General features: G+C 51.1%; 7 protein-coding genes across 7 annotated transcripts; 3 read left to right on the top strand and 4 right to left on the bottom strand.

Annotated features, from left to right (window-relative positions):
• Positions 1-1,239: 1,239 nt before the first annotated feature.
• On the bottom strand, positions 1,240-2,893 carry BKA67DRAFT_695882 (major facilitator superfamily domain-containing protein). The gene is made up of 2 exons (XM_046109320.1): positions 1,575-2,893; positions 1,240-1,517 (listed from the first exon to the last, which is right to left on the bottom strand). The coding sequence occupies exons 1-2, from the start codon at positions 2,824-2,826 to the stop codon at positions 1,342-1,344; spliced, it is 1,428 nt and encodes a 475-aa protein (XP_045952455.1). The 5' UTR covers positions 2,827-2,893; the 3' UTR covers positions 1,240-1,341.
• Positions 2,894-4,661: 1,768 nt separating this feature from the next.
• BKA67DRAFT_582797 (uncharacterized protein) lies at positions 4,662-5,099 on the bottom strand (the record flags this gene model as incomplete). Its single annotated transcript, XM_046104020.1, has 1 exon — positions 4,662-5,099. The coding sequence occupies exon 1, from the start codon at positions 4,988-4,990 to the stop codon at positions 4,664-4,666; it is 327 nt and encodes a 108-aa protein (XP_045952454.1). The 5' UTR covers positions 4,991-5,099.
• A 1,447-nt stretch (positions 5,100-6,546) lies between these two features.
• On the bottom strand, positions 6,547-8,940 carry BKA67DRAFT_582794 (CENP-Q, a CENPA-CAD centromere complex subunit-domain-containing protein). The gene is made up of 2 exons (XM_046104019.1): positions 8,779-8,940; positions 6,547-8,718 (listed from the first exon to the last, which is right to left on the bottom strand). Exons 1-2 carry the CDS (start codon positions 8,779-8,781, stop codon positions 6,808-6,810), a joined length of 1,914 nt encoding a protein of 637 aa, XP_045952453.1. The 5' UTR covers positions 8,782-8,940; the 3' UTR covers positions 6,547-6,807.
• Positions 8,941-9,351: 411 nt separating this feature from the next.
• Positions 9,352-10,727, top strand: BKA67DRAFT_90056 (uncharacterized protein). Its single transcript, XM_046109532.1, has 3 exons — positions 9,352-9,936; positions 10,017-10,431; positions 10,484-10,727. The coding sequence occupies exons 1-3, from the start codon at positions 9,648-9,650 to the stop codon at positions 10,554-10,556; spliced, it is 777 nt and encodes a 258-aa protein (XP_045952452.1). The 5' UTR covers positions 9,352-9,647; the 3' UTR covers positions 10,557-10,727.
• A 43-nt stretch (positions 10,728-10,770) lies between these two features.
• Positions 10,771-11,440, bottom strand: BKA67DRAFT_663812 (Cnl2/NKP2 family protein-domain-containing protein; the record flags this gene model as incomplete). Its single annotated transcript, XM_046108256.1, has 2 exons — positions 10,771-11,034; positions 11,141-11,440. 2 exons carry the CDS (start codon positions 11,438-11,440, stop codon positions 10,771-10,773), a joined length of 564 nt encoding a protein of 187 aa, XP_045952451.1.
• Positions 11,441-11,665: 225 nt separating this feature from the next.
• On the top strand, positions 11,666-12,802 carry BKA67DRAFT_90064 (chromo domain-like protein). The gene is made up of 2 exons (XM_046109533.1): positions 11,666-11,866; positions 11,941-12,802. Exon 2 carries the CDS (start codon positions 12,153-12,155, stop codon positions 12,687-12,689), a length of 537 nt encoding a protein of 178 aa, XP_045952450.1. The 5' UTR covers positions 11,666-11,866; positions 11,941-12,152; the 3' UTR covers positions 12,690-12,802.
• A 1,843-nt stretch (positions 12,803-14,645) lies between these two features.
• Positions 14,646-16,552, top strand: BKA67DRAFT_540928 (MRG-domain-containing protein; the record flags this gene model as incomplete). The annotated part of the gene is made up of 3 exons (XM_046100837.1): positions 14,646-16,159; positions 16,217-16,332; positions 16,383-16,552. 3 exons carry the CDS (start codon positions 14,646-14,648, stop codon positions 16,550-16,552), a joined length of 1,800 nt encoding a protein of 599 aa, XP_045952449.1.
• Positions 16,553-16,602: the final 50 nt, after the last annotated feature.

The raw sequence follows: 16,602 nt of genomic DNA, 5'->3' as shown, positions 1-16,602 counted from the left end.
GGTGAACCCTTACCTACTTTTTCTTCGCTCCCTCATATGTGAAGTGTTGAATTGAAGCTCGGTGTTTGTTAGATGCCCCCCGGTTCCTTGAGATTCAGATAAGGTTCATTCTGCGTCACTACGATCGTGTTTCATCGGCATGCCGGTCCACATGTCTGTCGTCGTGTGGCTTGGGCCGCTGTTTATGTATCACAATAGGTGAGAATACTGCTAACAGAATCAACGAAGACAAGCACGCCACAAGTTGTTGGTCGCTATTTAGTGAAGCCACTACTGATCTTGTCCAGTTCTTTCGGACGATTTCTGTGACGGAATAACGGACAAATTTCTATGTACTTCTTGTAGATCTTATTGCTTGAGCATGAACTTCATATACTCTAGTCTAGCATGAACCTAAATACACGACTATGTGGTAGCCCTCGTGCTAACGAATTGATTTATAACTCGAGCCATATTCGAATGTTTTTACATTTAAGTAGTATCTTATACAAGGCGATATTCATAATCATTGATCTATTCGTTGCACATACCTGCAGAACGTCTCTGGTGCTCTGAGAGTCTCATCGCGATTTTGTCTTCTGCTATCTGCATTCACTAGATACCAGGCGACAGATACCACAAGTTCTTGGTGATTGGCTTCTCCGTATCCATTGTTAAAAGATCCTTACGGCGGCAGGCTCAAAGGTGTCTATAATTCGATAGACTGGTTAGATGTGAGACTCAATGACGTCAAAATATTGATTACAAGAAAAGATTTTCAAAATTACTCATGGGACGCTCAATCACGCGATTTTAGAGTATACTCGGTAATAAGCCTGCGTAGGGTTCATGGCTAACGATTATAGCGATGAATAGAAACTCTATTTTGGACGGACTTGAGGCTCAGTGCTTAATATACATCAAATGAGGATTCAGTGGGATAAGGGATAGTTAGCCGTGGGTCCGCCCGTGATATATACTAGTGTAGCGCTGTAGATCTGATCTGCCGTGAAAAGATAAACTAATAATTCAAGAGTCTGAAATTCAGGTATCTAGTAAATTTTGTTTATCATTAGTAGAGATGATGGTTAAATCTTCAAGTGAACAAGGATCAACCGTACACAAACCACCACCTAATCAAAATGAGGAAATAAATATTCAGACCATTTCCACAGCACAGGTGATCATCGATAGCAAGGAAGTTTACAAAACTTGTGATTAGCACTCGAGGTGATCACTACCGTGATACCGGAAGCTTGACTGTCATTGAATTCTCTGAAGTTATATAATTACTTTGTTTCATCTCCAATAGAATCTATTAACTGCTGCGTTTTGTGATCCTGACGAACAGCATAAAGAAATCTACATGGTCGAATCAGCGCCAATGGTAGTCTTTCCAATTGCGTATCTAGCCTTATCATCCGCGGCCAAAAGCTCTGTTGTTCGTGGCTCGCTCTCAATATCACTGGCCTTATCCTGTTGTGTTTCGACTGGAACATGGTCTCTTACGACTAGCCAGGTTGGGACCACCGAGATACCTATATAAGCCGGTTAGCTACTGTGAAAATAAGTGTCAGGGTGCAATCATCACTTACCGAGCAAGATTGTGGTTACTGCCAGAGGTACCCGACCACCAACCCACTTCTTTGTGTTCAGACCAAAGCTTACAGCCTGAGCGAAACTTTCCTGGCCTCTAAGAATTCCCGAGAATCTCGTCAACTCTGAGATATTGTCTGTCTTGGTCGCGACCAGATAGTACAGCCAATTTTGCAGGGCTTGTCGAGCAAAGTCCCACAGCAACAACACGAAGAAACCCTCAACGAAACCGCTGTCTTCCCAGTCATAAGCCGGAGGGTTCCTTGTGTACTTTTCTTGAATGACCCAGCCATAGACCCACGCAATGATATGCAGGACGATGACATAATAGTATCCGTAAACGATACGCTTCTTTACCGACAGTCCCTTATAGTCTAGTAGCGTACTAATCAACTGGGATGAAAGCAGGGTCCCGAAGTTCTGGACCAAGCCAATGAGGGCGCGGGCCCGGACGCCAAAGTAATATGTTGAGAAATTACCAGTATACTGGTTGAAGTACGCCGCCCAGAAAATCGGCAAGAGCAAGAGGATATCCTTGCGCTTGCTTACCTCCCATAGCGCCCTGAACTCGCCCGAGAACGTCTTCTCGGTCTTGATGATAACCTTGCTGCCGTCAGAACGCTGAACCTTCTCCGGGGGCGAGAGAGCCAATGCCAACGGTGCAGCAATACACTGCAGAGCGATGAAGACCAGATACGTCTCATAGCCAACCTTGCCCTTCGTCTTCTGCCCGGAACTATGGTTCAGGCCAAGCACAATTGCACCGCCGACGAGCGGACCGCCGGTGCGGAACCAGAGCCAGATGTTCATATATCGACCCCTTTTTCCTGGCTCGGGATAGCCGAGCGCAACAGCACCTTCGCTGGCCCAGAACAAGCCGGCACTGAACCCACAGGCCGCAGCGCCGACAAGGACCAACCAGACGTTTCCATATCGATTGTTGCAGTACAAGCCAGCAGAATAGATCGGATAGCCAACAGCACCAAAGAACAAGGTCCAGTTCAGTCCGATGCGGTTTGCGATGGGGGCGCCAAAAAGGCAAAGAAAACCCATGATTGCGAAAACCAGAGCGTTGGCCGCATTGACGAGGTAAGGCTCTTGCGCACCACCGGCACCCAGAGAGTTCATCGCATTCCATAGACCAGGTGCCAGGAAACCTACGCCACCGATCACGAATGCGTTGAATAAGGTCGTGTGGTACCAAGTCCGGCGGTGTGGGGCCGAAGCCGTGATAGACCCGGCGGCAGACATGGTGGGCCGACGTGCGATCACTGCTTTCAAAGCTTGAAAAGAGTTTAAAAGCAAGTCGATCTATTCACTACCTTTCTATCTAATACCACCAGTTCCTTCTTATTTCTTATATTAACCTTTAAGGTTGCAGATTCTTCTCTTCTCCACCGATGCGCCAAGAATTGGTGATAGTCCATGGCGATTGCGACATCTCTAACCCCTGCTAGTATGACTAACCTTTGTACGTATATGGACCGGAGCCGCGCGAAGGTAACGTTAACAAGAAGAAAGAACGAAAATTTCCGTCGAAAATTGGGACTATCACTGATGTTGAACAAATATTGGAAGAAAAAGTTCTCAGCCGAACACGACGTGTGGGCTGACTAGGTAATCTAGACTCCTCACTAACCACCAAATATATTTGGCAGGACAGCAGACCATAAGGTGGGAAAATACATGCGTGACAGCCGCCCACTTTCGTTCGGCTAACATCATTTGCTTGTGCGATTGGAGTCGCGCTTAGTCATAGTCGCAGGATTCGTTGGCGTATATCAGATTCAGATACCTCGAAACAAGCATGTACAGCTAACACCGTCTTTCTATACACTGGAAATTGTTTTGTTCTATCGAGAGAATCAGTAGTTCTCCTGGAAGGGTTCCTGCTCTACACCAAATCATCAAAGAACTCAGAGCCAAATTGTGGCTTAAAGTTTGGCTGAAGTGCGAGTGACTATACAAGTTTCGAACACAACTCTTGAAGGTCATTCGTGTACACGATATGACAATGTGTGCATGAATCCTTGATATGAAATGTTTTTCAGCTCAGGTGTAGCTATGGTGTGGTTGCCCTTTGTCGTTTTCGAGGATGCCCCTTTGTCGCGTCGACCTGGTGAGCCGGGAATGGCATAGATCCGTGGCCTCTTCCGGACAAAAGAACTTGATCCAAGATACTACACTTATATCACATCTAAATGGTTGAATTGAACAGACATCTGTGCACAGTTCCTTCCAGACCTGGGCAAGTTAACAAGATATGACCATGACCCATTTATACTCCGTATAATGGCATCGGCATAGCTGTACCGTCGAATTAAGCTTTGCCTAAAGAGCAACCTAAATCAGAATAGCTGCCGTGGCGATGATGGGAGCTAGCCACGCACAAAAGAGCAGGGCCTCAAAACCTTTGGCTGAAACTCAGAGGCGGGAGGCAAAGGCCGGATTCAACTCCCAACAGTATGTTCTTGTGAAAAGAGTACCCATCGCTTTTAGCCGGGGAACAGGATGGAAGAGCGAGTTGAGATACATAGGGAAAAGCTCCGAGGTGATGAGCTTGTGTGTAAGTGCATATATCGAGAAGTGCTTCTTATCATAGAGCCCAGTGCTGACACCTAATACAGCCCTACACTGTCGGCTATTCCGGCGCTCGAGAATCAGACAACGCAACGCACATGGAGATACTCCGGGACACTCTATCAGGAAACGTATACCAGCTCAAGACATCTGGCGTGTTCCCACTACGCGAACTCGTCGACGCGACCTGTCGATCACTGTTAAAAGCGCTCCACCACCTCGCAAAGCATGGCATAGTACACCGCGACGTCAGACCTGAGAACATTCTGTATAGGAGGGACCTTAGTGGCGACATAACACTCAAGCTTGCGAACTTCGGGCTGCGCATCGACACGAGTTCCTCCAGACACAACCGCAAGATTAACGCGTATAGGGCCCCAGAAGCATACACCTACGAGGCCCAGACGCATGCCTCGGACATGTGGTCGCTCTTTGCCACTCTGTGCGAACTGGCGGATCGTTATCACCCGGGCTCATATCGCACATACCCAGAGGCTTGGGCCAGGCTCTATGACATCGCAACTACGGTCTTCGAGAAAGGCACCCTGGACTTGCGAGGAGTCAGGGAAGCCGTCGTCTGGGACGCCGGTAGCCGCGCGGCGGCAGCGCAACTGCTTGACAAATTTGGTGACGGTACAGGAGTCGTCAAGCCGGGCACCCAGGTGTCTGGTCGCGAACTGACACCTTGGACTACATGGGTCGACCAAGTTGGTGGGTCTGCCGTGGCCAAGGGACTATACGAAGGCACATGGGATATATTACCGGGGTTACCGGGGCGCTCGAGACCAGAACTAGACCCAGGTCGACGCAATCGCAAGAGTTCTGGCCCATTCATAGCTAATGAGACCTCGAAGACTGTACCACAGGTCACAGGTCCACCGAGTACGAAGTTTGCGAGTACATACAACCCTTCCGAAAGGATTGCTGTCGAGGACGGGGTGAGGAATAGCATGTGCGAGAAGACCCGGAGAGTAACGGTGGAGGAAATAAGACAATGCCCGGACCCACAGATTGGAGAGGCCCTGGCTTCGGAAATGAACGCCTTGCTTCAGCTATCTGCAGAAATAGATGCCCCGGACAGATCAATGATGGCAGCAGAACCCGATCTCGCGGAGATCTCGGCGGCGCGGAACGCACTGGAGGTTCAGGTCGCGGGACTGCAAGAAGCTTTTTGGGCAAAAGATGACGTGGTCGCACAGCTATGGACCGGGGGGTGTTCATTACCATCAGGCGATGCAACATCTGCTGGGGAGCTGAATATGGTTGACGACAATGAAGAAAGAGCGAAAACCCCGCAGATAAATGGCTATTCACCGATCCAGGATAACATGGAAACAGACGTCACTCATAAAGCCGACCTGATGGAAGTCGTGCGAGCGAAGGATGCCATCGAAGCGCAGCTCGGGGAGGCAGTGGAAGCACGGGGATTTATCCAGTCAAGAATGACAAAAGTTTTACCATCCAGTGACCAGCTGAAAGCACAGCCCCAAATCCATGAAGAAATTCTTCGGGCCAGAGACACAGTGATCCCCCAGCTGGAAGTCGCGAATGTGACGTCTCAATGCACTACAGCAGCCGGAAGACACGAAGAGGTAAACGAGAGACTCCAGGAAGCATTGGAAGCGAAGGAAACCAGAGATATACTGATAGAGGCCATCGAAGCCATAACGTTTCTTGAGTCGAGGCTCAGCAAGGCGCTGGAGTCCAGGGATCAGCTCAAGAGCCAGCTCGAGGCTTTCGACGCGGAAAGGGTGGTCGATGTAAACGGAAGTATCATCTCCCGGGAGGATAAGGCATCGATCATATATCGGGGCCGGGGTGTGGTGGTCGATTCGGAACAGCCACCACACTCGAATAATGATCTCCAAGGAGATCTGAGCCAGATCCTCGAAGAGAAAAGCGCAATCGAAGCACAGCTGAGACAAGCAGCCACGGAGCGCCTGGCCGCAGAGGCCAAGCTAAAGGACGCCGTGGGCGCCAGGAGGTCTGCGGAGGAGCAGATTAGGAAGGCTGGCGCCGCACGAAAGGCCGTTGAAGCCTCCCTAAAGACAATCAGGAATGAAAGGGATGCGCTCAGGATACAGGCGAGCAGAGCTGCCGCTGATTCCTCGGACGTCAGCAATGGACGTCGGCGACGCTGGAGCGGGACTACTCGTACGACACAGGAGGAGAGCTTTGAGGGCGCTCATCTAATGAAAGCGCCGGGTTTCACCTATCGGATGGACCCTATGGTTGCAAAGAGACAACGACATTTCTCGAGCACAAACGATACTCTGGTTGACATGGATATCTGCCGCAAAATGCTGAATGTTAAAGGGCGCGACCATTCTTTGGTCAAACGGCGCAAGCTCGTCGCTGACTTCGGCGGTCCTCCGACCAGCCGGCGCAATCAGCACTTGCACGAGTTCGGGGTGGGACCTTCGGGAGGTAGACGCATGAGGATATAGTATCACAATGCGAGGTTAGTCGGTTGTCGAGTTGTACGAAACCTTAGTTTTATGGGTTGGTGGGCACTGGAACAACACACAACAGAAGCGACTGACTACGCAGTTCGTTGGTTTAGTCATTTTCTCATTAGATCATAGCTCGTAATATCCGAAGCCGTCAAGTATCCGTCAGTATTGACACTGGCTATGTCTTGGAATCCTGCGATTATCCAAGCAAGGCACGCTCATAAGCTTCCTGATCAAGGTGCCGAAGTAGGGCCGCACTCAATGCAGCACGACAATCCAAGATGGCGGGCGCGACGCCGTCTATTTGCTGCAGATTTCCGCGCATACTTTCCATATGATTGCCAAGCTGTGCTGCAAGACCTTGGAGCTCATCATCCTGAAGGTCGGTGAAGGCTTCGCCTGCGCCCTTCTCAGCAGCTTGCAGCCAACCAAGTCTTTTGGAGTCGTGCTCGTCCTCGTCATGCTTTATATCCGGTACAAGAGAATGCACCTTCCTCAGCTGATCTCTCCGACCTCTGATCTCAGATCTGGCATTGGCGCTGATTGTGTTGAGAAGCTTATACTCCATTTCTAGTTCACTCTCAGCACGCTCCTTTTCCCGTTGCAGCAATGTAACACTATGAAGTAGCGGATCGAGTTGAGCTTCCAAAGTCTGTATTCCATCCACAGTTCGCTCGTACTCAAGCTCATCTTCTCGCTTATGTGATGTAGTAGCCGGTGGGAATGGCAAGCCGCGACTAAGCTTGGCGCGCAGTCGATTGCTGATAGCGTTCAAAGCCGACGCGGCTTGAGAGTGCTTCGTCAAGTTATTGAGACGAAGCAGAACAGGACGGGAGGCCGAGTGTAAGAGGTTTGCGACGGTGTCCACAGAGGTCGCATCGAGTGGTGACCATTTCTCCTGGATGGTTTGTCGCGTAATGCGTCGAGTTTTAGTCGCCAGGTGGCGGTAAGAGGCGGGTTCCGGGGATGAAGATCGAGACCTGTCTCGGGAACCATCTTCTTCTGGAGGGGCCTGTTGCCGTTTCTTGGGTTTGGATGATATCTTAGCTGACTTCCTTCGGCTCTCTGCCTGACTCCGCCGTTCCACGGAATCCGACTCCTGCTCAGGTTCTTCCGTCTCCTCTGCCGTTTCGGTATTCTTAACCTGTTGTTCAGGACGGGGCTGCTGCTTTGTTTGGGGCTGTGCGCCATTATTCAGAGAAGGGCGGCCACGCTTTTTTGGGAGGATCCCAGGCGCTGTCGAAGCATCAGTGTCACCAGAGCGGCGACCACGCTTCCCAGGTTTTGCTTTGCTCATTTCCCCAACTTGATCGTTCCCAGTCGCAGTTCTGTTCTTGAGGGATGGCCGACCTCGCTTCCTTGCCCTTTCAGGAACGGCTTCAGGTTCTTCTTCAGCCTCGGCATCCTCCTCATCGTCGGGATCTGCTTCAGCCCTAGATTGCTTTTTGCTCCTCCCGGGCTTCGCCTTCTCTCTCCCTACTGCCGTGCGACGTTCCTTTCTAGTGCCTCTGAGCAAGCTAGAGTCAACCGCAGTCTCATCATCTGCCTCAGGATTGTCCTCCGTAGCTTCAACCGGTTTAGGGGGCCGACCCCTTTTCCTCACTTGTGGGCTATCTTGTGTTTGCTCAGGTTCTGCGACCTGCTGTGAACGATTGATTGGAGGCCTGCCAGGTTTTTTAGGCGGCTGGCTCCTTGCGACAGCGCTCATCTCCTCGTTGCGCTCCTGCTCAGCTTCTTGCCGTGGTGCCGCGGGTCTGCCACGTTTCGTTGGCTTGGACTTCTCAGCTGGCGGCTCTTCAACTTCGGGGCCGTTCGGTATCTGCGGATTCTGCGATAACGAAGGTCTGCCACGCTTCCTCTTCTTGGATGGTAAAGCTGCTACATTGTCCGGTTCCGGCTCTGGATCTGGCCGTAGAGATGCTTTCGCAGGTCTACCACGCTTTTTAGGACGAGACTCTTCTTGGGAATCCCCATCTGCGGCATTTGCTTGTGGACGGACTATTGAGGCGTTACTCGAGAGTGTAAGTTGAGACTGCGACGCGCTTTCGTCTTGTCGGGACGCGTTCGCAGGGCGGCCGCGCTTGCGCTTCTGGTTTGCTGCCTCTGCAGCCTAGAGGACATGTATTAGCTACAGCCGGGATAACGGGGCCTCAGAAAGACAATCCCTTACCATGCTCTTCCAACAACAAAAGAACCAGGATACTACAACATATAAATACAATTGTCACGATGCCGCATCATCGACGTGCAGCGCGTCCGCTTGAACTCGAGCTAATGTTTCCGGATAACGATAAGCCATGAACCTGGCAGGGATCGAAGCTGCAAGACTGTTTGTTGGGTGCACAAAAGTGGAGTTGGTGCAAAAGCCATTGAACGAGTTTCTAACCTTACCATGTACTAAACTTCCAGCATAAGTATTTACTGCAGCCAATCCACACCTGGACATCGCAGTTCCTACAGTACATTAGGTTACGATATTTACAATCTAGATTAGGTTTATAATAGAGCAAAGTAGTGCATGACTTTGGTAAAACCCCAAGACAAGATTGCGAGACGGCCCCGTAGCTGCATCGCATCGCTCAACGCCGCAGAGCAAGCAGCTTTCCTGGCCAACCAACCCTACAGCCTGCTGGAGCTCTCCCCCATTTGCTTGGCACTGGATTCGGGATTCTGCCTTCAGGCAGCTTAGCCTAGCGTGATCCCTGTCTGCCAGCACCAGGTGGAATCGCAGAGATTACCATCCAAGGGTCCCTTCTCTGTCCTTTTCATCGATACTCCTCTGCTCAAATCGCTAGATAGACCCCAATCAGGATATCAGGGACATCGTTCGTATTCCCCTTCTTTGCCTGTGTCTCGACTACAAGGGCCTCGGACGAGACTTCTTCTATACATTCTTGTTTTTGTCTCACCCAGAAACGAGAAAAACCCCCCTCCTCCACACTTACATCATAGTCAGCGGCCGAAGCCTATTGTCATAGCTCCCCGTTGATCCTTCATCCTCCCCGTCCATCCGCCTCACACGCAAGACACATCATCACGATGCGCTTCACTACAGCTCTCGCTACTCTGCCGCTCCTGGCAGGCGCCCAAGATGTGCCCCAGTACCAGGCCCAGTTCCAGAACTATCTGGACAAGGTCTGGTCGTACATCCCCAACCCGAGCAAGTCGGACCCCGTTGGCGCCGCCGAGGCCAAGGTTGGTGAGCTGAAGCTCGATGTCCTCTCGCTCAACAACTGGCACCAAGTTCTGTACAGCCATGTCACCCCGCAGCAGACTGCTCCTGAGGAGACTTGGGTCCTGATCACTGGTGGAAACAAGACGTGTTTCGGTACGTATTTGCTCCCTCTGCCTGGCAGTGCAACTGCAATTTATCCTCTGCACTAAAATGCTAACTAATACCTTGCAAAGGCCACTGCGACAGGATCGAGGAAGCCTTCAACCAGACTGCCGCCAAGTTTGCTGTCACCCCCGGCGCACCTCACACCGCGATCCTCAACTGCGAGAACGAGCCTGTACTGTGCAACTCTTGGTCTGCGCCCGCTGGCGCCCTTTGGATCTTCGAGATGCAACCTCAGCCAGCCGCCATCGATCTCTACGCCAAGCGCTTGAACTTGACCACCGTCACGAGCGACGATTTCGTCCAGTTGCAAAAGGACGGCCACAGGGAGTCGAGCAAGCTTCACGACGGCATCTTCCACCCTTTCAATGGTTGGTTCGCCCAGAACGGAGTGTCGACCCTCGTTGGCTACGTGCTCTGGGGCTTCAACCTGGTGCCCAGCTGGCTCTTCATGGTTGTCGTGTCCATGCTTAGCAGGACTATGATGTAAGTTGACCACCAACAAAGGCTTCGAGTGCACGGTATTAACAAATCTCAGGTCTAACCGTGTGAACAACCAACAAGCCGGTGCTCCCCGACCTGCCGCTACCGGTCAAGCTGTGCCCCGATAGACGCCTCGCCCGTCAGACGGCCGCGCTTTGGAACCAAGAAACAGAATTTGAATCAACACAAGGGTTCATTCAGGAAGGAGAACCAGAGTAGTCGTCATCTTCCCAGTTGAAGAGTTGCACGATGCTGGTGCGGGAGAAGACTTTCGGATCGTGTAGTCATAGTTACCCAGTTATTAGTTGTAATGGATACAGTCTGTCGTGGATGTTCACTCGCTCAGCCCTTCCGCTTGCAGACTTGCTGAAAATCTTTGAGGCCATCGATGACCTCGTTCCTGAGCTTGGGATTCGCTAGCCGTCCGTATCGTAGATCGCTCATGCTGCCGACGGTCTGCTTGACGGACTCTAGGAGTGCCGCTTCCTCTTCTTCAAGTCTCTGCACTTGCTGCTCCATGTCCGCCGCCGCAAGGTGCATCTCAGGAAGGATTGTGCGCAAGTCATGTTTCCTCGGTTGGATCGTATTCGAAGTAGGTCCGAAGAGCTGTTAGAAGCGTTGGTGTTAGGTGCATCTGATGGCTATCGACGTGCAGAGCTCATAGAGACACGGGGATATGAAGGAGGAGTGTCCGTGATTTCTCTTGACTTACATTCCTCTCGATTTCTATCTCGTCGTCTATGTCGTCGTCGAGTTCCGCTTCGTGTCTTGCTTGGGCAACCGCCCGGCGCAATGCCTTGCCCCGCTTGACTTCGCTGTCTATGTTGCTGCCGACCAGGTCTACCACGGCATTGCGCTGCTGCTGTAGATCACGATAGAGCGCACGGATCTGGGGAGAAGACTGTTGCGACTTCGGAAAGTACGCGGTGAATTCTTGCAGCGACAGGATGGCAGGAAGCCGGGCCGGTAACAACAAATAGTTTTGCAGTATGGTGGCTTCGTTGGGCGCCATTGTTAGGACTTGTACGTATATCTGCAGTCTGGAGATTGACCCGCGTATAGCTTAAGATCAAGCCAGCCAGCCCAAGGACTACAGTATATCTCGCAGCAAGATAAGACCCGGGGACAATGCACGAGTGCCTACGGATCATCCGTATTGTGCAACAACAATTTGTTGACCGGAGAGGTGTGGTGATATTGAAGCAGGAGGCGTCGGATAAGCAATCAATTAATTCAAGTTTCAGCATTCCACTCTCCGTCCAGGATACGCGACCCCCTTAGCGCCCCCTTTGCAGCGAGAGGGCAGTGAACGCGTCCGAGCGCCACTCATCTCAACTTTGAATGTCCTCGAATAAGGGAAACTGCCGTCGACTTACTATCAATGCATGTTCATACGGACTTGGTAGCAGATGGTGCCTTCTCTGTTCCAGCTTGACAGGTATGATAGAATTTATCGTGATCCCGATCCCTCAATGTGCTCCTTGGCTTCACAGACCCTGACAATCGCCCCAGGACTTTCTCAACACTAACTCAGATCTCACTTGACTTCTGAGCATTTATCAATTTTAACCAGTCGCCGGCCAAGGCGCTCATCGTCGCCAACTTCTATTACCGTTTGAATTATCGTGTAGCCTTCTGTGTTCACTTGAAAACTTTTCCGCTCTGCCTCGGGGAGCTTCTTCAGACCTTCTCATATCTGTCCATCCACAGGAGCAGCCTGCATCATGGCACCTTCGAAGCAAGCACCGGGCCCTCCCTTTGCGAAGGACGAGAAAGTGCTCTGCTTCCATGGTGATTTGATGTATGAGGCCAAGATCACAGAAGTCCGCAGTGCCTCAGATCCCACCAACACCAACTTCGCGACCATCAAGGCAGATGACGCCCAGTACAAAGTACATTACAAGGGCTGGAAGTCTTCCTGGGATGACTGGGTGACTCAGGACCGTATTCGTAAATTCAACGATGACAACAAGGCCCTTGCCGCCCAACTGCAGCAGGCCGCCCGACTTCGCACCGCTGGCGGTTCCAAGAGCGCCAAGAAGGCCATTGGCAAGGCTGTCGGTGGTGTCGATAGCGAGATGAGCTCCGCCCGAGGTAGTGAGGAGCGTGCTGCCACCAATAGCTATGCTGGAAGGGGCCCCAGACGAGGTCGCGATTATGAGCTCGAGAGTGTAAGTCGTCCTTTCTTTTTATCTGTCATTTCTTTTGCGCGTCTAGGCCAAGGAGGAGTCCAATGTACACCAACATGGTATATGCGATGACTATAAACAACAACGCTTTCTTGCTCGGCCTCATAACGGAGAAATTCTGCGTCTGGCAGTTGATGCTGCCTTCGGAAACCCCTCGCCTCGTCTTTGGGTGCCGTCAGGAGAGACCGGGTAGCACATACCGTGCTCGCTTTCCGTAACATATTTTCTGGATAGTACATCTGAACATAGTTGACTACTATCGTGGAATTGTTCGGTGGTGTTGATCAAGTGAGTGAAAGCCTAATGTTCTAACGGACCTTTGCTCATTCGAACAGGTTCATCTGGTCACAGCTCAAGCCAGCCTTCCAAGACGACGATGACTCTCATAGGACGATTCAGACAATGCCCAACAAATATATCAGCCACTGAGCTCCATGTGATCATGAGATCTGCGAAGCAAAACCATGAAATTCCATGCGTAGGCAGACCGGCACCAACACCTAAGGGAATGGCTGTCGAACTACCTGCGCTCGGGACATGGTACCAAACATCAAGGAGTGTAGCTATTAAGCTCCATGCTGGGCCTTCCTTTCTTGGCCACCGGTTTCGACAACACAAAGCACAACATTTCCGCATACCAGACTCACGCTTGGTACCATGAGCGTATATTCACCGCGACGTGCTTCGTTTGTTAGAAACGTCGTTTTTACATCGTCCGCGTCCAAGTCCAACACTTAGGCTGGCCTCACTTGAGCTGCGTAAGTCATCGCCAATGTTACCTACGCCAACCTCCTAGATATCCAGTGCATGTGGTGGCACAATGTGTCGGTCATACAGCCTCGAAACTCGATACTTACGGCAATTATACCTGGCACATATTGATCAGTTATTAAACCCAAGCCTCATCAGCTGGCCTTCACACAGGCGATATTTTTGTCTTTGAGGGCGGTTAAAATCGATGCTGACCTGAACAACACACGAGCATGTGGACTACTGCACAAGTCCTTGCTAGACACAAGCCAACTGTATCTACCAAACTCGGTCCTCACACCATTAACAATACAATCTGGTTGAAGAATCTCTCCCGATACAGTACCCAACACATGTTGCCAGGGATTCGCGGGCGGCTGAAGGTATGGACGTCGTGCTTTGGGACAGGACTGCGACAGGGCGCGTCTTTGTACTTCATTCCTTGAGGTTCAAGCCTAGACGCCTTGGCAACAAAATCAATTTTGTGAGGCTCCTACTAGGCACTTGGGAACTCTTTGCAGTATGCTGCAATTTCGTCACTTTGTTCAACAACTGGGTACAAAGGCCAAGGCTTTGTGGATGGCTTTGGGAAGCGAGTTCTGGCACTGTTCACAGATACCGGCAACAAGGCGTGCAGATTAATGACCCTCCTATTGGCTTTCTTCTCATGACGCTAAAGCCAGCAGTTCGATCTGTTTGTCCATCTTCATACTAGTCAAAGCAACCTGTGTTATTCGGTTGTGACGGGACAACCATCTATCTGCATGCGCCAAAGGCGAAGACCCACTCGGCAACCCTTCAACTCTATTTGGATGCAATAGAGGGCAACATCCTGAGTACCCACCGAGGATTCCCTGTTAGCAACCAACAATCAGTGAAGACCAGGTCTTCTTAGTCGTTACTGCCTTCATGTTGGGGTTTTGGCAGCTGGACAGCCTTTCATCTTGGGTCAGACATCCGGTCATCTTTGATCACAGTATCTGCTTTTCCCTCTCCCACCATTTCATCAAGAAAGAACCGAATAACAACCACGGCGATTGTTTGGTAGTTTGCCTTTGGCCACAATCCCACGCCATCTTCTTTTGGCTTTGGAAACTTTTCCTGGAAAGCATCCTAGCCATTGCAATTCTCTTGAATCTTGTCATTTCGAGACGGAAAGTTTTGCACACATAGGTTTTGCATTATTATTTCACGCGTTCTGCCATTCCCACAAACCATTCCCGCAAACATCCCGCAACACAACTCATATCGATAAACCACACAACCGTGAATCCCACCATGGCTGATGAGGAAGATATTATTCCCAGCTCTCCTCCGCCGATGGATGAGGTGGATTTTCTTGATCCTCCCGTCGTTTCTGAGAGAATCCATAGAGGCAATAACCGCGTCAGACGTGCTTTGCGCCATCGCACTGCCCCTGCAGATGCAGGTACTGTTGAACAGGCAAGTGCTCCCCTTGTTTCACGCCGAAGAACACGAAACTCCCATGGCCGGATTCCGGTTGAGGACGAGATCGGCTTCGAGGCAGCCATGGAGCAAGCTGTAGCAGCATCCCTCAAGGAAAACCACCCCAAGCCAAGCGAGTTCACAACCACCAGTACAGAGGTACCCAACCAGGGGAGCAAGGACAAAGCGTCCCCAGCCAAGGTTAAGACCATGCCGAGTCAGCTCAGGGCCACTGCTAGAACAGATGAGACTGAGGATGGCAGCCACCACGAACCAGCGCCAATGAAAGAAGTTGTGGCGCCCCAGAGAAAAGCTTTAAAGCGAAAAGCTGCTGCCGCCGCTTCAGCATCATCCGGACTGGCACCATCCTCCGAAGAGACCAGAGCCAAGAGGCACAAGCCGGCTATCAACTCAAAGCTGCCATCGTCGTCGAATGCGGTAAAATGGGCGAAAAACCCTCAAGATGACTACACCAAAGCATTCAAGCTCAAAGAAGCTCGATATTTTAAGGCGGGCGCCAGATCAGATCACCTACTTCGACATCCTCCCGGCACCAAAAATATATATGTTGATAAGAAGGGCAGACTACGGCTTGGCTCTAACGATGTTCCTTACCATTTGTTCACGCAGGACAAGCCTATTCACCCCAAGATCAAGCAAGCCAACATGGATGGCACTTTGACGGTGGAGAAGCTGAAATGGTTTAAAGGCATGCCACACCATGTCAACATTCCTGTTGCTGGCATCCCATCTGACAAGCCGTACCGAGGCAAGACCACTCGAACGGCCATTGAGGAACCGACCACCAACAACTCACAGCTTGACATACCCAAGCCCATCGACAAGATGCCGACCACTGATAACTCTTGGCTTGGCAGATCCCAGGCCATTGTCGAGGAGCCAGCCATGGATGAGGCCACCGTCGATGAGCCAATCATGGACGACTCCTGGCTTGGCAAACCCGAAGTTTCGGCTTCCAACATGTTTCGCCTTTTGCAGATTTACACTCCTACTTTGACCTTTGGACATTTGTCATACATATTTCAAGCTGCTAATCTCATTGATTTCAAACAGGAGGATGCATTCCATCAGCGACCGTCGATTAAGATTCCGATGCCTGATCTTTTGAAGGGCCTTCTCGTCGATGATTGGGAGAACATCACCAAGAACAACCAGCTTGTCCCGCTTCCTCACCCCAAACCTGTCACCCTTGTGCTCAACCACTATCTCGAGTACGAGAAGGCCCACCGCGAAGAGGGTTCCGCTTCGATCGATATCCTCGAGGAGACTGTTGCTGGCCTCAAGGAGTATTTCGATAAGTGTTTGGGTCGCATCCTGCTCTATAGGTTAGTATCACATCGTGCTGGGCACTCTTTTGATTTCTCTTGCTAACTTCCTGCCAGATTCGAGCGCCCCCAGTACGCAGAAGTCCGTGAGAAATGGACGGCGGAGGGTTCAGAGTTCCATGGCAAGACCCCCTGCGACACTTATGGTGTCGAGCACTTGATGCGCTTGTTTAGTAAGTCACCTGCACCCCACTAGCCAGTCCTGCTTGCTAATGGTAGCTAGCCGCACTTCCTGAGCTCGTCGCCCAGACCAACATGGATCAACAGTCTGTGAACCGCCTTCGTGAGGAGCTCCTCAAGTTCTGCCACTGGCTCGAGAAGAATGCTGGTGAATACTTCCTGGCAGAGTACGAAGTTCCCAACGCCGAGTATTCCGACAAGGCCAAGAACTAGGGTGAAGAGGAGACTTAGGACTAGGAGGATAGAAGTGGATTGTAACGAAG

Source organism: Truncatella angustata (assembly GCF_020726525.1).
Source record: "Truncatella angustata strain MPI-SDFR-AT-0073 chromosome Unknown BKA67scaffold_10, whole genome shotgun sequence".
Classification (NCBI taxonomy): domain Eukaryota; kingdom Fungi; phylum Ascomycota; class Sordariomycetes; order Amphisphaeriales; family Sporocadaceae; genus Truncatella; species Truncatella angustata.
Note: the sequence above shows the minus strand (reverse complement) of the source record. Positions and strands in the feature narration are given on the sequence as shown.

Bases quoted from the DNA above. Each gene is read 5' to 3' on its own strand.
- BKA67DRAFT_695882 (XM_046109320.1), bottom strand. From the start codon at position 2,826: ATGTCTGCCGCCGGGTCTATCACGGCTTCGGCCCCACACCGCCGGACT. The intron at 1,518-1,574 runs GTAAGTGATGAT...CGGCTTATATAG, and splicing joins AGTAACCACAATCTTGCTCG to GTATCTCGGTGGTCCCAACC.
- BKA67DRAFT_90056 (XM_046109532.1), top strand. From the start codon at position 9,648: ATGCGCTTCACTACAGCTCTCGCTACTCTGCCGCTCCTGGCAGGCGCC. The intron at 9,937-10,016 runs GTACGTATTTGC...TACCTTGCAAAG, and splicing joins TGGAAACAAGACGTGTTTCG to GCCACTGCGACAGGATCGAG. The intron at 10,432-10,483 runs GTAAGTTGACCA...AACAAATCTCAG, and splicing joins ATGCTTAGCAGGACTATGAT to GTCTAACCGTGTGAACAACC.
- BKA67DRAFT_90064 (XM_046109533.1), top strand. From the start codon at position 12,153: ATGGCACCTTCGAAGCAAGCACCGGGCCCTCCCTTTGCGAAGGACGAG.